General features: G+C 34.3%; 1 protein-coding gene across 5 annotated transcripts in view; it reads right to left on the bottom strand.

Annotated features, from left to right (window-relative positions):
* The window catches only part of CACNA2D1 (calcium voltage-gated channel auxiliary subunit alpha2delta 1), a 333,502-nt gene that overhangs the window by 132,546 nt on the left and 176,068 nt on the right, over positions 1 to 24,888 (bottom strand). For all 5 annotated transcript variants that reach the window (XR_014796169.1, XM_084897069.1, XM_084897071.1 and 2 more), the window contains exon 5: positions 6,988 to 7,029. Coding sequence is in view for 4 of the 5 variants with exons in the window: in XM_084897069.1 (XP_084753195.1) it covers positions 6,988 to 7,029 (42 nt within the window). In the remaining variant the exon portion in view is untranslated. The remainder of the gene's footprint in view (positions 1 to 6,987; positions 7,030 to 24,888) is intronic.

Raw genomic sequence — 24,888 nt, forward strand, 5'->3', positions numbered from 1 at the left:
AAATCTTATAACGGAAAATATACTTTTCAGAATACTGGAATAGTAAAAAGGTTTTGGAAAATTTTCAAGATGGGAAGGTCAATTTTATTTTCCCTTGAGATCCGAGGTAAAGACTAGCCAATCCTGTACAACTCAGGTATAGTCCAAGAGCCCACACTTCAGAACTCCAAGTTCCCACCATATTTACAGTGAAATGAAAACCCCTCTATGGCCTGCTTGTAAGATTTCCTACCATCTATGTCCTGCCTGATTACTCACCCAGACCTTCCATTCTGCTTCTTTTTGCTCATTGTGTTCCCACTGCAATGGCCTATTTTCTCCTTCTCACACACATCGTGCTCTCGCTGGGTTAGCCTTCCTTGTACTGGTTGTTCCCTTTGCTTGGTATGCTTTTCTCTGGTCTTCTTTCATGGCAGCAATTTGTTCTTTAGGTCTCAGTTAAAGAATACTCTCTTGGACATTCCCCATCTTATCATCCCCCATAGAATCTTGACAGTGGCACCCTACTTACTGCCATCAGAGCACTGATCCACTTTAGTTATCCAACTTTTTATTTGCGCATCTCTGTTGTCTCAGTGCACTAAAATTAAGCTCCTTGAAGGCAAGAGACCTCATTGGCATCATCAGTTGTATCCCTACCATCTAGCATATCACTTAGAACTGTTTTTGCTTGCCACATTAGTATTATTTTTTGAGTAAATAATAAAGGTGAATCCATGTTTCCTCGTCTCCAAATTTATGCTTTTTTTTTTAGGACAAACACTGGAAGCAATTTGGTGAATGGACAGACAGTGCCTCAGTCAGGAATCTGGGTTCTCTATCTCATTCCAACTCTACGAATCCTTGCTGTCTCCTCGGGTTTTCTTTTATAAGAAACAGAAGGAAACAAGATCTGTAAGGTTCTTTCTAGCTCTAAAATTTCTAATTCTGAAATCTATGGACTTAAAAGAAATTGTCTACAAAGTTTTTTTGTTTGTTTGTCTGTTTTAATGCCAAATAACTGGAAGAACATTTTAACGGTGGGTTGCTGCTATAAAGAAGCATTTACCACTAAGGTTTCTGGGTAACCAAACCCTGAGAATTTACATTTTAATTTAATGTACATTCATATCAGAAAGCTACAGACATCATATCAAACAGACAATTTGTAGGTGCATATGAATTAAAACATGGGTTTTATTATTTCATTTACATCCCTAAGAGATAATCAAGTCCTTCTTTTTCATAAGACTTTAAATGAAAATAAATACATCATGTATCAGTGGGATCTAAAAGGATCCATTGGAGGATTCAAAGAAAATAGAACTGATATCTATTTATAGCAAGTGAAGTGAGGAAAAAAGCGAAAGTTTACTGATATTTACTATAGGGATTGACATTAGTGCTCCCTCTCCTCCTATCTTCTGTGTGTGAGCTGCTCTGGAATCACCTGCTACTAGTATACGCAAGCACCACAGCAAAGAGTGGAAACGTACACACTGACAGGTAGGAGGCTACCTTCTCACTTGAACCAGCACTTTCAATGTACGGTGCTATAATTTATATGCAATTCACATACTATCTTTTCTGATTTAGCCTATTTCACATGGATCAGTAGCTTAAAATATCTTAAAATTAATAATGGCTAAAGATGAAATTCTACCAATGGAAGTTGCACTGAACAATAGGAAAATGACAGATGATGCTTCTGTTTATTCTCAGCATTAGATCTTCTTCAACCTCATTACAAGATGAAATCAGCCATTTAATTTGTTTAATTAGGCAAATTGGTCAAAAGTTAAAAAGTATCAAGAAAGCTATTTTAAGTACAATTTATTACTGATAAGAATGTAATGTGTTCACATGGCCTGTTGAGATATTTCCAATGGTAACTGAAATCATCATAATTAACAAAGGCCTTTAATAACTAGCATCCAGAAAACCCTTTACACTTTTTCATCCAGGGACTTTTAATCATATGCCACCTTAAATCAATACTTTATAAAATTTCACTAAACAAAGATTTAGAAGTCTCTTTTGGGGTTTTTAAATATATTAATTCAGTAGTAAATATTGAATTTATAAGTAAATATTCTTTTATAGGGAGATGCATTTTTTTAAAAAATAACTGGTATGCATATGTAAACAAAAAATGGTTGAAGATTCTGTTAAAAACAATCCAGTCTCCATCTTTGTATAACACGGTAACTTTATAATGCCCATTTAATGCATTAAATTTTCTAAATTTAATGACTATTCATTGTGTTTTAAATATATATGCCATACTCTACTTCTGGAAAGAAAGAACTGGATGCAAATCTACAAGAGAATCATTCATTCTCCAAAACAACAACAAAAACACCCAAGAATCAATGTTTAAACTGTCCTTGCAAAACGAGCATGTGCCTAAGTGTGTAGAGCACTAAACATTTCTGAGCAGAGTCAAAACTTTTTAAAGAAGCCCCCAAAAACATAAGGTATAATTACTAAAAGAGATTGAATCTAATCTACCTTTTTTAAAAATTAGTTTTACAAAAATTTTCCCAATGACTCCTAATGTGGTCATATTTCACACAGGGTTGCATGCATTAATATCACTGGGAATAGTAGATCAGACCAGTGGAGATTTATGATTCAAAGCCCAACACCCGTTTTAATCATAGAGATTTCATTTTACCTACTGCAAATCACTGACAATGATGAAACTGGCTGGATTAAATACAGGCCAACTACATCACCATTAAATATGGACAGAAAAACAGGTAGGTATAATCAATTAAAATTTTAAGTCAAAATCATCTCCCAAAATGTTTAACCTTCAGTATTGATTTATAGCAGCTCCATTACAGGGCCTTCTCCATCCCATGGGCACCCACAGCACAGCACAATGCCACGCTGCTCTTGAGGTGGACTACGTGGACTGAACCACGTTCAATGCCCTGCACCACCAAATACCTACTGTGTGACTTAAGCTCACTAAGATTTACTTGTCTCATCTGAAAATCAGTAAAATAATAGTGTGTGTTACAAAAGATTAGTGTGAACTCTAAACACTAACATTGCATACACAGTATTTACTGCCTACTAAAGAATAAGAATATATATGTTAACTACTACTATAATAAAATCCAAAAATATACTATCCAAAATATTTAAAAGATTTATTTTAGATGTATACACACACACACACACACACACACACACACACACACACACACACACAAAGCAATTCTCATTAAACCAGTTATTATACAGAAGCAATTAATATTCCATCTCTATGCCATCACCTATGTGAGGATTCAATATCAGCCATCTGAGCCTAAAACAAAGGCTACATTCTATAAGATAGTGAAAAAAGGAAAGTTTGGGGGGGAAATCTAGACTTTGCTTCTTTAATAATTGGAATAGATTTCATCACTGATGCATATCCCTTCTAAATTGAGGTTTATTTATTTATATAAAGTAAGATAAGATCATGAAAGATTGGGCTTTTAAAAAGGCATTTAGTTAGGACATTGTGTTCAATTAATTTTAACACAGACAAGACTCTGCTAAGAAAATAAATAGTAACATAAATATGCAAGGGAATTCGGCAGGCTAGCCAAAAGTCCCAGACAGGTCAAATTTTTAACATGATCAATAAAATAAAATGTAGCAAATAAATCAGCTCAATTTATCGACTTGGGAATTCAAAGTTAAACTTCTTTCATTTGGAGTTTAGTCAGAAACATAGATCTTGGAATCAGGTTAATAAGAGTTTGTAATGATCTGCATTCTTTTTGCTTGCTCTGGGAATTAACTGTGCTGCTTGCTGGCACAACTCAAGTCTTGTGGGGATTTTGCTTCACTAATTTTGAGCGAATCTAAGGACTTATTGAGATAAATGTTCCTAAAACACCAAGCCAAGAACCTAAATGAATTTCAAAGCGAAGTAAAACTTAAAGTGGAATTTCATAAACAATTGTTGCTTAATAGCCTTTCCCCCCCATCTTATTTTGATGCTTACTTTTTCTTTCAAATCTGGACATATAAAACCTTTACTGATGCCAAGACCAATTTTAGCATTGTGTTCTTTTTATTCTAAATATTTTTTTGAAGAAGCTACTTCAGTTTTTATTTTGTTTCACATTGTCTTAGTTTTTACATCCATGCTAGAATTATATTCATAACAATAAAATGAAAAATAGTTTAATCTATTACCCTTTAATTATTGTTAATGCATACATACAAATGTGCTCCATTTTGAGTTAAAATCACTTCAAATTAATCTTAAATTTATTGTAATAGCATTAAAATTATTCTCTTTAAAGACATACTCATTAATATTTCTGTATTACTGACTATGAGATAGGAAATGTTCTTAGTGCTTTATATATGTTAACTAACTTTAATTTTCACACTACCTATATGAGGCAAGTACTATGATTACCTTTATTTTACAAACCAAAGAAGTGAAAACAGAGAGACTGTGTGCCTGGGCCAATATCATCCGGCTAGAAAATGGCAGAGCTGGGATTCAAATCCCGGCAGTGACACCCCAGATTATAATCTCTCTCTCTTTTTTTTAATGATATATTTTATTGATTTTTTACAGAGAGGAAGGGAGAGAGATAGAGAGTTAGAAACGTTGATGAGAGAGAAACATCGACCAGCTGTCTCTTGCACACCGCCTACTAGGGATGTGCCCGCAACCAATGTACATGCCCTTGAATGGAATCGAACCTGGGACCTTTCAGTCCGCAGACCTACGCTCTACCACTGAGCCAAACCAGCTTCGGCCCAGAATACAATCTCTTAACACGCTATAATCCACCCTGTATAACAATGTAGATAGTGATTGTGTGTGTGTGTGTGTGTGTGTGTGTGTGTGTGTGTGTGTTGTTAGTATTTAGGGGAAAAACAGTTGTATGCTGAAGTATTTAGGAATATAATGCCATATTTTAAATTACTTAATTCAAAACTATTATTTACCCTAATTACAGGTTGAATCATACAGACCTTCAGTTTGATCAACTAACACAATATGTCTGATTTCATGTTTCACAGAGATTCATAATAACTTAGCTCATCAGATCTGCCCACACTTAGAACCAAATTCCTGACCAGGAATCAACTGTGACCTTCTGGTTCATAGGCAGATGCTCAACCACTGAGCCATGCTGGTCAAACTGAATTGGTTTTTAAATACTTAACATTTGACTGGAAAATTGTAGGGTAGCATGACCAAGTAATCGGAAGAGAGACTGTTTTAGCATTGACCAGCACAGTGGACACAGGAAGAATCACCTTAAATTTCTAGTAAGGTTATGTGCCTTATATCCTTCCATGAGAACTGTGGCTTACCAAATATTTTGCCCAGCTACAGTATACATACTTTTTTTTTTTTAAGTTTCAAGGGGAAAACTTGTCTAAAAGTCTGCATTCATAATTTCTTATCATATTACACAATCCTAAGAAACATTAATTCTACCCCTTATTTTAGTCACTACTTTAGCTAAATCTGGCTGTCACTTATTTATTTTTATACCCACAAGGTGAATATAAATAGCATTGATCTGAGAAGCAGAATAATATAAAATGACCCTGAGAACTTGTCTTATATTAAAGTCCCAATAGCTTCCCACAAACTGACTGATTCAGATGTAGCTAATAGAAAGGTTACATTCCAAAGGAATAATTGATCACTTTTAAATACTTGTTAACCTTTAACTGAGGTTACATATCATCCTTATAATGGGCAAAAATCAATAGATTACACTTAAATAGAACATTCTTTTTTGAAATCTTTATTGTTGAAAGTATTACATATGTCCCTCCTTTCCCCCACTGACCTCTTATTGCTCATCCCTGCCCCCCACATCAGGCCTCCACCACCCTATTTACTATGTCCATGTGTTTGCATATATGTATACAAGACCTTTGGTTGATCTCTTCACACCCACCCACCTACCCCCACCTTCCCTCTGAGATTCGACAGTCTGTTCCACGCTTCTGTCACTGGATCTATTTTGTTTCCTCTGTATCTTCAATAATACAATATTTCTACTGTACTGTTATTGAATTTTTCATAGATTGCTTCATCAGATAAGCAAGTCTTCAAGAAAATTATAACCACTGAAAATCCTAAAGTAATGAAAATGTGTCCCTAATCTGTAAGTGTGTCCCTAATCTGTCCTGATCTGTTCAATATTATAAGTAACTCATTTGTGCTAAAATAATCATGTGCTGAAGTCATTTGAACATGTATTGTACTTTAGAGATATTTATTTTAAAAGGCATATTAAGCACATAATATGCTTCAAAAGATTGAACAGGCAGGCTAGTTGTTGCTCAGCTTCCAGAGGGCCATTCATAGATGAAGTAAATGGCTTCTCCTGATGTATGCAGTTAAGGTCAGAGTAGGCATGCCTAGTGACCATGGTGAGAGGAGCCAGGGTACAGAGATGGATGGGGTCCAATCTCTGTCAACAATGCTAATGGAGTAGAGAGAATTTAAGTCAATGCAGTGGACTGAGATCTGAACAGGGGTACGGGGTACAGTGTACAGTTAATAACAGAAAAACAGTCGAAACCGGTTTGGCTTAGTGGATAGAGCATCAGTCTGTGGACTGAAAGGTCCCAGGTTCGATTCCAGTCAAGGGCATGTACCTTGGTTGCGGGCACATCCCCAGTAGGGGGTGTGCAAGAGGCAGCTGATTGATGATTCTCTCTCATTGATGTTTCTAACTCTCTATCCCTCTCTCTTCCTCTCTGTAAAAAATCAATAAAATATATATTTTTTAAAAAGAACAGAAAAACATATGGCATTTCTTCTTAGGAAGATACCAACAGTAAATTGTTAAACATAAGCACTAAAATTCATCATTAACTTGTGTCTAATTGGCATTTTTCTTCTGCTATGGAACATTTTCTGAATAGAACCCTGCTAATTCAACTTGTTCAATAAAACCAATCATCCCAATATAACTAAGGTTACCTTGGAATTTAATGTAAAATGTTAATACTCACATCCAGATCATCCTTTGCATTGTAGTAGACAACTTCATTACTCTATAAAAAATATATAAAAAAGAAATCTTTATTAATTTGCATAAAAACAAAAATATACAGGATGAAACACTAAATACAATTGATTTATATTTTAATTATTAAACCCCTCATAATATTCTTTTCACAATATATTCCATAAAGATCCATAAAGATTAGCCAATATTTTCTAAGAACATATTAAAACACTATATCAGTGAGATTGGAAAAGCACATTTTGCATTGAGGGAAAATATCTCAGTGTAAGTCTGAGACAATTTGTCAAGAAAAAATAAAAATTTCATGCAGATAAATTACATACATACACACAGGCATATGCACACACACAGACTAAACTATAAATGATAAGATAATTCAAGGAAAATGTAATACAAGTTGCTTAGTAGTTTGCTAAAACTATGACTTTTAAAAAATACATATTTATCTAACACACTAATATTTTCCATTTCTACCAAGGTGGTGAATAAGTATGTTGGCTCTTCAAGAATAAATTTTGCCTCATAATTTGGGACATTTCTTTGAGTCTTAAAGGCTAGAACCATGCAATTTAAAAATAATCCATTTCTATTTCCTTTCCTCTCCTGAAGTGATTGAAAATACATTCTATTTTGTTTGTCTTCCATAGTAATATGAATACTATGTAAAAAATGCTTTTTTTGTATCTCTTAATTAATTATAAATATGGATACTATAAAATTTCATTAAAAGAAAACACAATGTATAAAAAATATTAGGAAATTCCTTGGGAAAGAGAGATTAATGTTTCTAAAGATATGGACCCCCCTCCCCTAAAAAAAAATTCTAGCTCTTCAAACCATAATAAATGTTACATAGGCAAAAGTACTCATTGATCATGGCGTCAGAATAAAAATAAAGATAAAATTGTCTCTTTTTAGCCTCAATGTATGCATGTATATTATAAATGTCCAAGAGAAAAGTAGATCTTGTTTTCTTTTCCAGATTTATTTGCCACAGAACCTGGCTCCTTTTGATGCAAGAATCATACCATAAGATATAGGTATTTCTGAATACCAAACGACCAAAACAAACCCTGTATAGACAAATACATAAAATCTTGATTCATAACACTGAATGAAACCCAGGAGTTCAAATGTATTTCATATAGAGTCAATAACACTTTTTAAAACTTATCATTAAATGATCTTTTAAAAATAATTAAGTATCTAGAGATTTTTACCATACATGTAAGTTCTCATTCCTGAAGCATTTCTTACAGCATTCGTTTTGAAGCAAGGTTAAAATGCAAAATCAGAACTCATCATAATCATCTGAATATACCAGAGACACAAATTTAATGACTAGCTTATTGATCCCTCATGCAACCCTGCAATTTACTCTTAGGAGACAGTTTTCAATTTAAAATGTGGAGTCCATCAAACGTTAAAGAACTGAATAGATTTATCTTCGTTCTAGACTTTATTTCTTCCAACTGCTTGCTTATATTTCAAAATTAAACTGTGTTGAAACTGTATTAAATTTCATGCAGTTTAGAATCATCATTTTCAGCATTCATTATATACCCGTATGTACATACCGCTCTGCCAAGGGAGACACAATATAAGTAAACATACCTACCCTTTTCCTTTCGGTGAAATAATGGATACAGATCAATTATCTAAAGCCACTCGTGTCTAGGACTACACTTGGTACATGTACTTGAGTAAAAGGACTAAATTGATTAGTAAGCTTTTTTCTTATGTGTCACACATCATCACATATAACAAATAAAGATAATTTATTTCTTAAACTTAAGATTTAGAATATCAACTACAGTCCCAGGAGAGAATTAAGTATGATAAAGAAATGGTAGTTTTAATTCAAACTACGGTAAATATTTTGATGGTATTTAGATAAACTGTGCTGGAAATTAAAATAAAAACTAACATAAAGAAACTGTGTTTTATTTGAGAATTTCCAAATGCCTTTCCCTCTTTTACTTTACTACATATTATACAAAACCCTATTACCTCTTCTTTTGGAACCTCTGTATTGTTTCTAAAACTGTTATTGAAAAATGTCTATTGCCAAGTTTATTTAAATTTTATACATTTGTACAAGTCTTTCTGGACTTTGAAATACATGTAATTCAAAAAGCTGACTTTTTTTCTTTTATGTGAATTATGAAAAATACATTAATCACAAAATAATACTTCATGTCAAATATTCATACCCCTTCTAAAATGGGTAATTTGTATTTATACTTTTTTAATTTAATTTAATTTAATTTAATTTTATTTTATTTTATTTTATTTAGTTTGTTATTGATTTCAGAGAGGAAGGAAGACAGATAGAAACATTAATGATGAAAGAGAATCACTGATCAGTTGCCTCCTGTATGCTCCCTACTGGGGATTGAGCCCGCAACCCAGGCATGTGCCCTTCACTGGAATGGAACCAGGGACCCTTTAATCTGTAGGCCAACCCTCTGTCCAGTGAAATAAACAAGCTAGGGCATATTTCTATTTTTAAAAAGCTCTTTCTTTATACAAGGTCAATTTCTTACATGGTCAAAATATAAATGCGAAGGAAAACAATAGTGTCACTTTCACAGCCTTACAACAAAATGTCTTCTCCAATAAATGTGACATTGCTTTTGGCCTGGAAACATTTTTTATAAATATACTTTCCTTTTTGAAACCTCAAAACTTGCATGGGTAGCATGCACATTTCATTAGTCCTTTATTTTACCTAATAGAAAAGCTCTACTGATCAATTTTAGCAAGTATGAATCCAAGTAACAATTTGGAGAAACTATAATTGTGCATTTAATTTGTCATCCCAATCCAACTACATGGCAGTTTGGCAATGAAATACAAACATTCACAGGGCACTGAATTTATATAAACTTTTGCTACATAACAATAGCTTTCCACACTCAGTTCATCATACTTTCTTATGGAAAATTGCAGTGATTTGTTTTAGTGTGGCTTATAGTATCTGAATTATTTGAATCAGAAAAAAAAAATTAAATGTAAGCTTGAGGAAAAACATGGTTTGGTGCAACTGTAAAGTTATAAATCAATTTCATTTATAACCATCTCTTTTGCCATATAAAAATACATATTAGTTCTGTACATAAGGATGTACATTAAGACCTGTGCTGCTTCTGTTGGTAATGCCGACTGGAATAGCGACTGTGGAAAACAATATTGAGTCAATGCAAAAAAACTAAAAATGGGACTGCCTTCTGACCCAGCAATTCTGCTTCTGAGTATATATCCGGAGAAACCCAAACACTAGTTCAAAAGAATATATGCTCCCCTATGCTCATTGCAGCATTATTTACAATAGTCAAGATTTGTAGGCAGCCTAAGTGTCCATTAGTAGATAAGTAGATAAGGACAGGTTTTGATTAGTAAAGGGATTAAGAAGTACAAATTGATAGTTATAAAAAGTAGTCATGAGGATGTAAAATATAGCATAAATAATGAATATAGTAAATAATAGCTATAATTACATATGGTGTCAGGTGGCTGCTAGAAATATCAGGGGAACACTTTGGTAAAGTATACGATTGTCTAACCACTGAGCTGTATACCTGGAACTAATACGAAGTAATACTGAATATAAACTGTAATAGAAAAAGAAAAAAAGAAAAAGAAAATACAAAAAAATCAACATTGAAAATTACTTAAATGTAAGGTCAATGTATTAGTTCAATTAATATTACAAATGATAGGTCAAAATCTAAATAACAAGCGTGTTTAAAAACTAAATTGCTTCCAATGAAACAAGACATAGATGTAGTTCTATTTATATTTGTTTAGACAATTTTCAATACAAGTATTTTATATTACTTGTTAACGGGAAAAAGAATGTGAAGCTTTGTTAAACCAAATAAGTATAAAATCAAATGACTCAAATCATGGGAGCACCAAAATATATCCAGAACCAATCTTAACCAGGTTGGGATAAAAGACAACTTTCAGGAATATTGGACAATTCACTCTGAATCAGCACTGCTTCTTTGTTCCCGTGTTTTCATAAGAATGGATTTTAGTTAAACTCTGTCTGGCTGCTGTGTCTCAGTCGTTGAGTGTCAACCTATGAACCAAGATATGAGGGCATCTGCCTGGGTTAAAGGCTTGATCCCCAGTGGGGGGTGTGCAGGAGGCAACAGATCAATGATTCTTTCTCATCACCGATGTTTCTCTCTCTCCTTCTCCTTTCCTCTCTGAGATAAATAAAACTATTTTTAAATGAATTCTATGCTAAAACAAAATTAGGAAACAGTGTAAAGACAGCCTTATGTCCTGAGGGGGTATATTAAAGACGAGGCAAAACAATGAGCTGCATTCCTTCTCCCTTTATCGGATGGAGACTTTGGGATCTATGACCAACAGAGGGAGACAGTCCCCACTTATTCTACAATTTTGGCGACTTCACTCTGTGCTTGGTTTAGGAAAAAAAGATGAAGACATCCTTCCAACCATATGGAGCAAGTTCCTGCTTCCCATCTCACGTGGGGCAAGAACTTGAGGTAGCTGAGCCAATCCCTCTAACCTGCTAAAACTGAAGAATAACTCTTATTTGCCCTTGGACAGCATGACCACATAAATTAACTGTCCTAGATTTCAAAATAGGTGGAGATTAAGAATTCCAGGTAGTTGTAAGTCTCCCCATTTTGATCAGTTCAAGCATGTGTATTTGTGAATGTGCATGTGTGTGTTGCTTAATCATTTATCTATCCTATTACTCAAAATCCCCTCAGTCCCTTTTCAGAAAGTACACAGTTATATCAGTATATTTTAACATTTCAACTAATTAGCATATCAACTAATTATTACAGGCATATATAATAAAATTGAGTTATCTTGTTTATCATACTTCTGGCTAAATGTTTTTATGCAAATTATTCAACATTACCTTGGAAGTTATTTCTATCTCAAACACAGAAGTTTTCAGTGGATTTCAGTGTATTCCATGCCTTACAAGAGGATAAATTCTGCAATGGCCTCAAAGGAGATTTGTACATGAGTTAAGCCTTTGGAGAGCTATTTGTCATAATTTAAGCACCACCAGATGACAAGAACAAATTGTTTCATTTCTGATTTTAACCAAGAAGCTTAGTTATTTATTATCGCCTTCAAACAAATTTACCCAAATTGTCTATGCTAATATAATACCGCTGCTTACTGAAATTTAAAACACCCCCAGCAAGTTGAGAGATAAATTACTTTAGTTTCCCAGCATCTATTGGGAGTCAAACATTAAATCTGGGCAAAATAGACCATTCCATCTTTAAAATGGCAGTGTGAGTGACAGTCTCTTGCATGACACTTTCCTATAAAAGTTGGCCTCTGATGAATAGTTGATGTTAAAAATTCGAAGCATAAGTACAAAGCTTCTACATGGAAGTGAGATGCTGCCAGGAATATGATTTAAATATTGGATCGGAAAATTAGGATTTTATAGCCAACATCTGAAATATATGACACATTCAAAATTCAAATAGAGATGAACTCCCAGTCCAATTTATTAATTCTCCTTTCTTCGCAATACCCTTGGCTCTGCACAATGATCCACAACCTGGCAAATTTCCAGCAACACTATTGTCTGCTAAAGATTTTGTTTAAATCTCATTATTATGGTCATTTTTATCACTCTTAAATTCCAAATATGAAGTCAGTCAGATAAACATTAAGCATTCTCTTATCTGTAAATGAGTTATGTTAATAATTCCTATCAGGTAAGCCATGGTACACGGGATGAGGTAACCAGCATCACTGTAGCTCTGTGTGAATAAAAGAACTCAGGAACTCGTGTGAGTGTGCTTGCCCAGCCATGAGTGTGGTTGGGTGTGCATGCATGGGAGCAGGGATGGCATGGGGGAGGAATGTGAATGGAATGAATGTTTCCAAAGATAGCTAAAAGTAGATGAAGTAAACTGAAAATGGTCTTTGAGAAAAGAAAATATGTTTGTGTCATTACATTTTTGTGAGGTTTAGATTGTCTGAATATATTGTTTATAAAGATAAAATATATTGTTTATAAAGATAAAAAAGAAAAGGAAAGAACACTCATCAAACTAGAGATTAATGTTGCCAGATTAATGGACTGAAGACATGTGACAACCCTACTTTCATATTATGTGCCAGGAGGTAATAAATAGCACAACTGATAAGTTTAGCTGACCTGTATATGTTATCAGCTATTCTTCTATATATTGAAAAAGAAAAATCAGGATTAGCCATAAAATTTATGTTAGTTTTATCTGATACTTATATGAATTTAAGTAAATTATTATAATTTTATTTCCTTAGGTCAGTTAGTATGCTTTGTGTCTATTTAATTCATTTGAAGTCATTAAAGTCATTTTTTTCAAAGACTCCATGTAGCAGAGTAAAGAAGTAAAATTAATTCCTGTTATTTTTAATTGGATACATTAGATGAGGTACATTTTTAAGGAAGTCTAATGCAAGCAGGATGCATATTGAGTCATAAGTGATTACATTACACTTGTTGCTGTGCTCCAAACATATCCATTCTATGCACTCTTCCCAAACCCACTTCTCACACATCAATCCTCACCAATCCCTGCCCAACCTTAGTAAACCAAAAGATTTACACCCAAACTGTGGAATCCTGATGGAGAGAATTACACAGCAAGCCCTCATACAGAGTAAGTCCCCAGTTCTCACAGTGTAAAACCTAGGATAAGCAAGTGTGGATTTGCTTTGTTTGGTAAATTTTCTTCTTTTCGGAAATGCTCCTATCTGAAAAAACGGTTTCTTCCAATCATGTGATTCCATTTGGCTGACAACACAACTCCTGTAATGACAGAAATCTCCTCTAATGACAGAAATTGCAGGTGCCTAAATCTGTCCACTTACAGTATTTCATTTTCCTGTAACTTTTTCAGAAATATTCCACTTTCCAGGAGTAGTTATGGTGGTGAAAGATAAGCTGCTTAAAATCTCTGTGCCAGATCCCCTCCATCTCCATGCTTCTTAGTTTTAGAACCAATAATCTATTATTTTTCTTAAGATGAAAAATAATTTTGAATGTGGTCTCTAACTCCAACAACTGACAGCACTAATACAAATACCACACGCCCCACAATGCTCTTTTCCATTCTAATTCCTGTTACTAACAGTTAGTAATAGTATTTGCTTGAACTTTAATTTTTGTTGGTGGCATGATGAAAACATAATTACAGAAAAACCTTAATATAACAAACTAAGTTGGGTGAAGGGGTGTCCACTGAAGCTGAAAGCCTGTTATACAATAAAGTAGGTTTTCTGAGTGCATATGTTAAAAAAATTGACAAATATTTTCTGAGAGCATAGCTCAATCAATAAATGACTTTAAAGTGCTTAAGCAGTGACTAGTTAGCAGGTGACTTTTTTAGGCTTTGATTCCTTAGCTTTAAAATGATAAGTTAGTTGACAAATACAGTCTAGAATCTTTCCACATAGATAGTTCTATGTTTTCCCCGAGTAATTGTTTTGCTGTAGATCACAGAAGACCTAGTAGCTATGTTCCTCTATTTTTCACAATAAGTCTGTGATTCTTCTCAAGTGAACACCCAACAGAACTTAGACATCTTTCAATTCTGAAAGGGAAAGATTTATCTTTGTTTTGTTTTTTAGCTGAAATCTCTCTGACATATCTCTGTAGAAACATATAAAAGTGTAACAACTTCTACATCATGATTTTTCTTTATATCTTGAGAGGTCAAGTCAAAGTATATGCAATTATCCCTGAAAAATAATAACCGTATTTCTGAGGATGCCTGTGTTGAAATAAAAACCTCATATAAGATTAAATCAACCCCTTTGTTCATACCAATCTGGCAGTCTCTCCATTATGGCATAAAAGAATTGCTCTAGATCAACCACTTCTGTCTTTCATTAATATTATGAAATGCCATGCATTTGTATTGTAACCAATAGAAATCTTTTTTACAGGTGATAGAGTACATTTTAAAGTTGTTCCACTTCTCTGTAAAAATAATTTTACTAACAGTACAAAGAAAAAAAAGGTTATTGCAGAAGAAAATAAATGAAATAAATTCTAAAAATTTAAAAAGCATGACATTCCATCTGAATAATATGTAAATGCTTTGAAAACAAATAAAAATTCCTAATAGCCTCAACTTCATTAGCCTAGTTTTAGAAACTGTATTAAATTAAGTTATATTTCAAAGAGCTTCTAAATTCAAACTGTTCATTGATTCAGATATAACTTGTCTTTAATTAAAACATGCATAATTGCTAAAGTGTTAATTATAGAAGCCACAATTCGAAATTTCTCAAGGTATCCAAGACTCTCAACATAGTCCTAGTTCAGTTGTATACTGCATTTCACCTTTCACTCAAATTTTTAAAAAGGAGGGACAGGAAAAGGGAATTCTGTGGACAATACTTAATTCTTCAGGCATACTTCTAAAATTATTTATTTTAATTTTCAAAAGGTATAATTATTTAGAAAAATGTATTTTTTTTCCTTGGGAGTATTAAATAAAACCTTTACATTTTTCAAAATATTATACACAAAGTTGTACCAAGCAGAGACAGCATGATGCAATACAAATGCACTAAATGACAAATTAAAAGATCTGAATTTTATTCCTTGGTGCAATTCTTAGCCTGTGTTAGCAAGCAAACAAATTCACCAATTCACCTATTCAAAGTTGTTTTGTCTTCTCATTTATCAGCTGGACAAAGAACTCCAACTTCAAAGGACTGCAGTTATAATTTAATGCTATAATTTATCTGAAAGAACTTTGCAAAGTTTAAAGATATACATATATATGTATAAAATATTAATATGATTATACAGCACATAAATTATTTTATAACAGTTTATAACATAAATTATTTTATAACAATTTTAATGAAGGCTACAGTTTAATATACAATTATTTAGTACCTTAGATACTTGTTTCAGTAATATAATTATACAAATAAAATAGAATAAGAGAAGGTTGAAACACAACACTGAATAAGAAGTAAAAAAGATATTTATTTTGGTTAAGTGCAAATGATAAAATTTCAGTAGTTTTAAGTAAAGTGAGGTAAAATATTAGCTGGACAACTAAAGGACTTGCCTAAATGAAGTTATTTTAATCACAAGGGGTTACTTCAGTGGGGAGCAAAAACATTGCCAAGAAGCTGAGATAATTAGAGAGTTGTCTGCATTTTAAACTGTGCTTCCAGATGTGTTAAGGGAACAAAGGAACACTTCAGCATCTTCATCTTTTGATCACACTGACTTCTTTCCTAGTGTATGGGAAACTCAGTATGAAAAATATTTTCCATTTTAAAGAATCAAGAAATTTCAGTCAATATTCAGGTGAGAAGTCTGAAGAGAATATATTAGCAGCTAGTTAACCTCTGCAAACACAATGTCCTCTCCACAAAATTAGAAGGCTGTGTTCTTTCCTCTGTTGTGGATTTTGGTTACTTTCATGGATTACTTGTTTAGTAAAAATATAGCAGCTCTATAAACACCACGGAGAAACAAGTGAAATGAAAGCAGATCAAAAAAAGCTACCACCCAAATTTTACACTCAAAAAGCTAAATTTTCAAATTATACCCAGAGTACAAGATAAACCTAAATGTGTTTAATCAAAGCTGATAAATACCACTATACATAATGTTCTTTTCTGTCAAGATCAAGTACATGTACAAAAATCAGTTATGGAATTGGCCTGGTTTTGTTTAAAAATTGCTTAGAGATTGCTCAAAGCAGAAATCAGGTCTTAATAAATTTAGAAAGCTTTAGGAAAGCTTCAGCTAAGGAGTTTCATGTAAGAGCTTGAGAAAATATTGGTATTTATAGTATAGCTTTGCCGAATAAAATAGAGAACACCCAATTAAATTTTAATTTCATATATATATATTAGTAAAAGGATGTGTTCCAAACTTATACAAATGATGTTTGTTTATCTGAAATTCAAAATACTGGCCATTCTGTACTTTCATGTTCTAAATGTAGCAACCCAAATTTGTAAGATATTATTTTATAATTTAAAAATTTTAATAGGATTTCTGACAAGTTTAAAATTATTGTTGTGGAAGTTTTTTTCTGAAGATGGATGATGCATTAATTTCTAGCTTTGAAATTAAATCTGGAACAATGATCTCAAATGACTTCAAATTACAAACTGCTCTAGTCTTTTAAAAACCACCCAAAAGGCCAAAGAGCATTTGTTCTTCAAAGTTGAAGTAAATCATGCCAAAACCGGTTTGGCTCAATGGATAGAGCGTCGGCTTGGGGACTGAAGGGACCCGGGTTCGGTTCCGGTCGAGGCATGTACCTTGGTTGCGGGCATATCCCCAGTAGGGGGTGTGCAAGAGGCAGCTGATCGATGACTCTCTCTCATTGATGTTTCTAACTCTCTATCTCTCTCCCTTTCTCTCTGTACAAAATCAATAAAATATAATTTAAAAAAAAAAAAACAAAAAAAAAACAAAGTTGAAGTAAATCTTTAGTCAAATGCATTGTATGTAGAAATGGCATTTCCAATTTCACCTAGATAATTACCTGGTCTGTTCATTTAATTCTCATTTTGTATTCCACTGAGGAATCATCAAAACAGGTGCACTGATAATTCAGCAGCAGTTTATTATTTTGGGATGCTTTGCTAAAACTTATAATAGAAAAACATAGCTGTCTTCTCACAGATCACCTATGTCGATTTCTATGACCTGACCATGCAGGTAGTTAACCACTTACATTCAAACTTTCAATTGATCCTATGATTCCTCTAAACTTATACTGTTCTTCAAACAATCTCTCTCTCTCTCTCTCTCTCTCTCTCTCTCTCTCTCTCTCTCTCTCTCTCTCTCTCTCTGTCTCGATACGCAATATAAACCTCCATAACTGATGAGTATATTTGTACACACACATGAAATAGGCAACAGTCTAATACTATTCTTTAAGATTTCTTTATATCTTTAACACAAACTTTAAGTGAAATTCTTAAGAAATGTGTTTGTTTTGAAGTGTAAAAAGAACCAAGAGCCTAAGATTACCATCACCCATTTTTCTTCCCACTAGAGAAAAGAATGATATAGCATGTTCATAAAACATATACAATGAGTGACCAGATTATTATGATCTCTGAACGCATAATAACCTGGCCATTCAGTGTGTGTGTGTGTGTGTGTGTGTGTGTGTGTGTGTGTGTGTATTTTTAAGGCCTAGTGCATGAATTCATGCATGGGTGGGTTCCGGCCAGCCTGGCCAGGGAAAGGCGACATGGGCAATTAACTGGCCTGCCTGCTGATCAAACTCCAGGTTGAGAGGACAATTTGCATATTAGCCTTTTATTACATTGAGGGGACAGATTATTATGCATTCAGAGATCATAATAACCTGGCCACTCAGTGTATATGCTCACACAAATATTGAAAAAAATTACACTGAACTTGATCTTTGTAGAGCCATCATTTATAAAACAAGATATGAACAATAATAATGAAAATAATATCCTTTTCTTGATAATTTAATGTGGAAACATACTACTTCATGAATTGATCACCTCAAATATTAAGGAGATGTGTATTATTACAGTTTATAGGTGAGGAAACAAAGGTTCAAGAAGGTAAGCCAATTTCTCAAAGTTACATAGGGAACAGCAAAATAGAATTTGAATCTAAGTCTATTGAACATCACAGCTTACATAATTTCCTCCAGAGGAAATGAATACCCTATGTTTATTTAGTAACATTAAATTAGTATACTACATATTTTTAAATCGTGAATATTCAATAAATATGGTGTTAAACACTAGAAGCATCCATAGTATGGAAATACCAAATCCCAAACCTCTCAACTTCTGAATCACAATGTTTCTTCCTGGTGAGGTTCTGAAATGCTATTTTTTTGCAGTTAGCAGAAGGAAATCAAAGCCAGAAGTTTCACCAGATTGGTCTGTATTTCACTAGAGGGCAGCCAAGATAGAGAGCTAAAAGTCAAGAAGCACACTCCAGTATATTACCAAACTACTGTTTGGATAAATACATTCAGCATGGTATGTTTGCTTAGATACTATCAATGTTCATTAGGTATTTTATTTGACCCTCAAACAATTTTTGGGACTTGAAATTTACTAAAAAAAAAAAGGTTTAAAACTACAAATTAATTTTTATATAATTAAAGACATATTGGTAATATGTAAAATTTAGAATATTAAATGCAAACCAAAATGTAACTACAAATTAGTTAAAGGCATGATTTTAAAAAAATTAATTGACATAAAATACATTGACACACTAGGCAATCAACTGTCTCCACTTTTGCTTTAATTCAGTAAACACTGCTTTTAAATTTAGGGACAATCAGGGCAAATAACACCCATTTAATTGCTTGTTTTGTTGATTTCTCTTTACTTTTGGATCAGGTATCCCAGCAGGAAGCCCTTTGTCATCAAATTGCATGTCATAAAGAAAGCTGCAGGCCAGTGGACAGCAATTCAAGTTAAACCCCTGACACATGTAAGTCTTTTTTTTTTTTTTTTAATTGATTTTTTACAGAGAGAAAGGGAGCTAGAAACGTCAATAAGAGAGAAACATTGACCAGCTGCCTCTTGCACACCCCCCACCGGAGATGTGCCCACAACCAATGTACATGCCCTTGACCGGAATCGAACCTGGGACCCTTCAGTCTGCAGGCTGACGCTCTACCACTAAGCCAAACCGGTTTCGGCAGAAATCAGTTCTCTTGATTGTTCTGTGTAATCAACTTTCACTCTATAATCCCTAGTAATTTATCCAGAGGAAATGAGTACCCAGCTTTTTTGTTGTTGTTGCTAATTCTCAGCGGAGGATATTTTCCCCATTGATTTCTAGACAGAGTGGAAGGGAGAGGAGGAGACTGAGAGAAACATCAATGTGAGAGAGACACATGGATTGGTGGTCTCCCTCCAGCAAGCACCCAGACCAGAGCCAGGCATAGAGCCTGCAACCAATGTATGTGCCCTTGACCAGAATCAAATCTGGGACCCTTCAGTCTGCAGGCCCACACTCCAAGCACTGAACCAAACACTAGGGCCCCAACTTTTTAAAGAAAAATTACATATTTTTTTCATTTACATGCTCTGCACCTCTTAAAAAGTATCTAAATAATTGAAGGAAAGACTCTCTTTTTAGTAAAATTATAAACTAATATTTCTCCACCCAAACGGAGAGATTCATCTGTACAATCTCAAATAACAGCTAGTAACGAAGTTATTAATCAGTATTAATAATTTGCAATGTTTTTCTTTTTTCTTCATTTTATAAACAGAATTCAGAAAGGAAAGGAAATGGGAATCTAAGCAACTTCTCTTCATGAAAATGTGCTTAGTCTTTTCCACAAAGACCTCCTTAAACTTATTACCAACAGGTGAAAATTGCTTACATTTTCCTGTTTTCACATTACCAATTTGCCTAGCGTTATGCGATTCAGTAGACTTCCAATCAAACTAAAAAATAGATACCTAATGCCCCTTGAAATCAAAGTATTTTGATTAATTTAATTTGCTCAACAGTAACCTTGAATTTTACATCTGAAGATTTTCAAAACTATTGAGAGATACGGCTTCTTGCCAGTTTCAGGCTGAACTATGAATTATAGTGCAATTGCCATCTTTATTAATTGGAATTCACAAAGCTTCCAATATGGCCTAGCAGTGCTTTTGTGGAGAGACCTTGGATTTTCTTGTCATTGCTGCCTTTTTCCTGTGAGTCACATAGTATGACTCAAGACAATTTATAATCATCAACGAAATACCCTTGACATTTGAGAGTACTAAGAAAGGAAACAATGCAAGTGGGCCGTAAAGAGTGCCATGCCAGAGAATCCAATGTTCTACAGTTCCCAGCATCCTGTCAGTGCTATTCTTCTGTGTGCATTCAAATAAGAAAATAGAGTTTGATGAAAATGGCATACAATGTGATTATCCATTTGTGGCATAAAATGATTCATGTTTCCCACTATTCTCCCTTGCAAACTAATAACTAATTATGAATCAGAATTTAGAATTAAAAGCCTGTGGGATAGAAGAAACATTTAAATTAAAAATATAGGCTATTAAATTAATGCGTTAACTTTCTGAATCAGAATTTCAGAGAAGCTCCTGTAAAAACTAGAGAAACTTCTGGGAAGCCTCAGGATTAACATCCATCACAGTAACATAACAGAAACATTGATATTCTCTGGTAGGTCTGTTTGTTTCCCTTCCAGCCAAAGAAATAGGCTGAAGTCGTCTTGAATATATGATTTAGTCATCTTCACTCATCACAAGGATGATGAAAAAGAAGTTAGCATGGAACGATCCAATATCTATTATAGATGTGTTGCAAGTTGGATTTTGTAATCTATTCAGAGTGTAACTAATGCTCTTTATTTCAAAACAAAAATGCTCAGAGGATAAAAACTCTTGAGAATTTCAAATAAAAGTGCAGAAATGTAAAATGTATTAGATTTTACCAGTCATGAGCTGTAAGGTAATGAGATTCCAACACTCACCCAAACACTATGAGTGCAGAAACATTTTTAGGACGTTTTACAAGCTTAAAATCGCTGTGCTGAATATTTATTGGTTTGTTTGTTTGTTTTGCTCAGAGCAAGAACAGAACTGATCAAAATGGATGTATTAATTCCATATTATCTTTTTTATTTAACATTTCACAGTCACTTGCCTTGCGTATCTTTAAAAAAAATGTTTCAGTAAGGAAACAGCACATTTGCCTCCTCTATTAAAATTATCATTTTTTGAGAACTTCCAAAATGCTAGGCATATTTACATAAATGATCTCATTTAATTTGGGAATATGAATATATATAGCAACAGGGTCCTCCAGGCTTAACCTGGCATATGGCAATATAGGTTAGGAGTTGGAAAATTATCAGGAATCTGTTTAATGCATTCACTTGCTGAGGGTCAATGGGTTATTTCCTTAAAAAGGAGAAATACACGGACAAGAGTTCATGGGGACATTGGGGAGATGAGAATAAGGCAAGAAATCAGTCTCCTTAAACTCTCTCAGACAAAGGTGTTACTGCCCTCACTGACAGAGTACTTTATAAATAATGAATGAGCTGATTTCTTCAGGAATTTTGTGACACATGGACTATGAGAACTAGTTTCAAAGCCCTAGTGATTTAAAACCTATAGGGTTGATATTTTCATTACTGGGTGTTTTTAAATATACTTTTTATTTTTATTTTTTTTGAATTTTTTTTATTGATTAAGGTATTACATGTGTCCCCACCCCCACCCCACTGCCATACATGCCCTCTTGCTCCTTATTGGTTATATGGCATTCAAATATTTTCTCCAGTTTTGTAGGTTGTCTTTCACTCTGTTGATTGCTTGCTTTACAGAAGCACTTTAGTTTTGCATAGTCTTGCTTGCTAATTTTTGTTTTTGTTGCCTGTGCTTTTGGTGGCATATCCATGGAACCATTGCCAAGAACAATGTCATAAAGCTTTCCCTATGTTTTAGACTAGGAGTTACACAGCTTCATATCTTATGTTTAAGTCTTTCAATTAGACAAGTGTTGGCAAGAATATGAAACATTTGGAACACTTACACATTGTTGGTGGGAAGATATAATGGTGCCTCTGATGCTGTTGTAATTAACCTAGTGATTAATAACAGGGAAGGGGTAGAGGGGAAGGCCAAAGATGATAGGCATGTCACTTGGGCAGCTTTGCCAGAAAGCTAAAGCTTTACACTCTCCATGGAGACAGGGCTCTATTCCCCACACGTTGCTGGGGGAAGGGATTGGACAGGGTGTAAGACAGATGCATGCTCAGTAAAGGTGGGGTCATGTCAGAAAGGTTCTGTCTGTCAGTCACACCTGGGAACAGGTCATTGGCCAGAATAGGCATTGCTGGAAAACGAATCAGTTTCACTAAAAGAGATGTTAACAGGAAGCCAGGAAGGCTGAACAACAACCTTAATTGCTCTAACCATTCACCCTTTAGTTGAGACATTGTTAGCTGAAGCAGCCTCCACCTTGTTTGTCCCGTGTAAGTTTCTGTTATTTCCTGCCTAAGGGCTACATGTAAATTTCTGCTTATGTTGCCTAAGATGTTTTCCCCAAAGCCTCAATAAAAAGGGGATGGCAGGGCCAGAGCAGGAGTAGTTCTCCCACTAGAATTGGACTACCGCCTGGCCCCCCATATCACCAAGTTGAATTTCTTCAAGTCTCAAGTCTCTTCATTTGTGTGCACCCCTTCTCCAGAACCTGAACCCTGAATTGGAACTCTTTGTACGTGGGCTGTGAAAGAGAAACGTATAAGGCATGGCCATTGCACGGGTGTGAAATTTGGGATATTTCAGTCCCTAAACAAAGGAACTCACTCTCTCGGTTCCTCTTGGCATGTTGTACTGGACTCTTGGCTCCCCTGCATTCATCCACATGGTGGACTCCACACCCTGAACTAATGGTCTACACCTAGCCCAGTACTGAACTGGGCCCAGCTGCAATATGGGATAGAAATTCTGGACACTGGCTTTTATTTTAGCTCTACTGAAATCCCCAGCTGCACTTCTCCCAGGACTGAACTAAGAGAAACGGGAAGCTGGAAAGCCAGGAATATAATTCTGCTCTTGCAGGAAGGGTGGCAAATAAAGCACAACAGTCATGGGAGCTGACAGATGCTCCATGGACTATGTGGGTATCCATCCAGGGACTTGTGTCAACCTGCTTGTGAACACCTGGAGTCAAATCTTGGGGTTTCTGGAAAATATTTTTTCTTGGTTGAGAGTGCTCACAGGAACATAGAAAAATAATTACTGAGCATCTTACAGAGGTAATTATGCTGGTGGAGACTACAGAGCTATTAAACAGAAAACCACAGGCCCAAAATGGCGGCACTCCTGCCAAAAGTCCATGATACCAAACCTAGATTTAATACCTGATCTAATTGCATGCCAGTCTCTCTCAGGAATGTAATCTTAATCAAGTCTGAATTTGCTGGTCAAGTATCAGTAATCTGTCGCCTGGGCACTCTCCATTCCCCCAAGAGAAAGAAGACCAATCTGCATAATAAAGACCTTTGCCATTCTCTTACTCCACCTTCTCAAGAAGATGCTGCAGTCTAAATATGGTCTAAAAATAATCTCTCTCCTATCCTCTCCTCTCCTCTCCTCTTTTATTTTGTTAATAGTTCCCTTGCCTCAAGCTTCTTAATATGAAAACCTTTCATATTGTACAGCTCCAGGAGGGTCCTTGTACAACAGGGTCCTTGTAGTTGCTAGATGAGATGCTTCCTAATTCATGAATCCCTTTCTTATAGCCAATTAAATCTTCAAATTTACTTGGTTGATTTTTTTTTAACATAGATAACAGTCTTGAGATAAAGAAATTGATATTCAATAAATTACTATTTTTCTAAATCTCATTGCAAATTTGTAGCAAAGCCAAAATTTGAAATATTTGTATAACTCTAAGCCCAGTGTTCTGTAACCATGGCTGGGGACCTACATATTAAGAAAAGAATGTTCAGTTCAAGCAAATATTATTATTTCTCCAGTAAAACTGACACTGATGCTTACTTATATTGAAAACACAACTAAATACTCAATTTTCATTAAAAAAAAACACATATGCTACTCTCTGTTATGCATTATAATAGAATAGTTTTCTTAGTAATGCACTGGCTATAGCTGTTATCTCCAAGTTTACATTTTAGTGCTGAGAAAAAGTGGATAAAGGAAAATTATAAAGTGAGTACATGCTTAAAGAGGAATATATATACTAGGAATTAGAGACCATGTAAAACAGACAACAAATCCTGGATGAGTAAATGAAAGGCAAGAAGAAATAAGGGGTGAAGAGGAGATAATTCTATGCAAAAATTATCAAAAGTTCTGCAGATAAAGGAAAAAAATATCC

The sequence above is a fragment of the Pipistrellus hanaki genome, assembly GCF_964339955.1.
Source record: "Pipistrellus hanaki genome assembly, chromosome: 10".
NCBI lineage: Eukaryota > Metazoa > Chordata > Mammalia > Chiroptera > Vespertilionidae > Pipistrellus > Pipistrellus hanaki.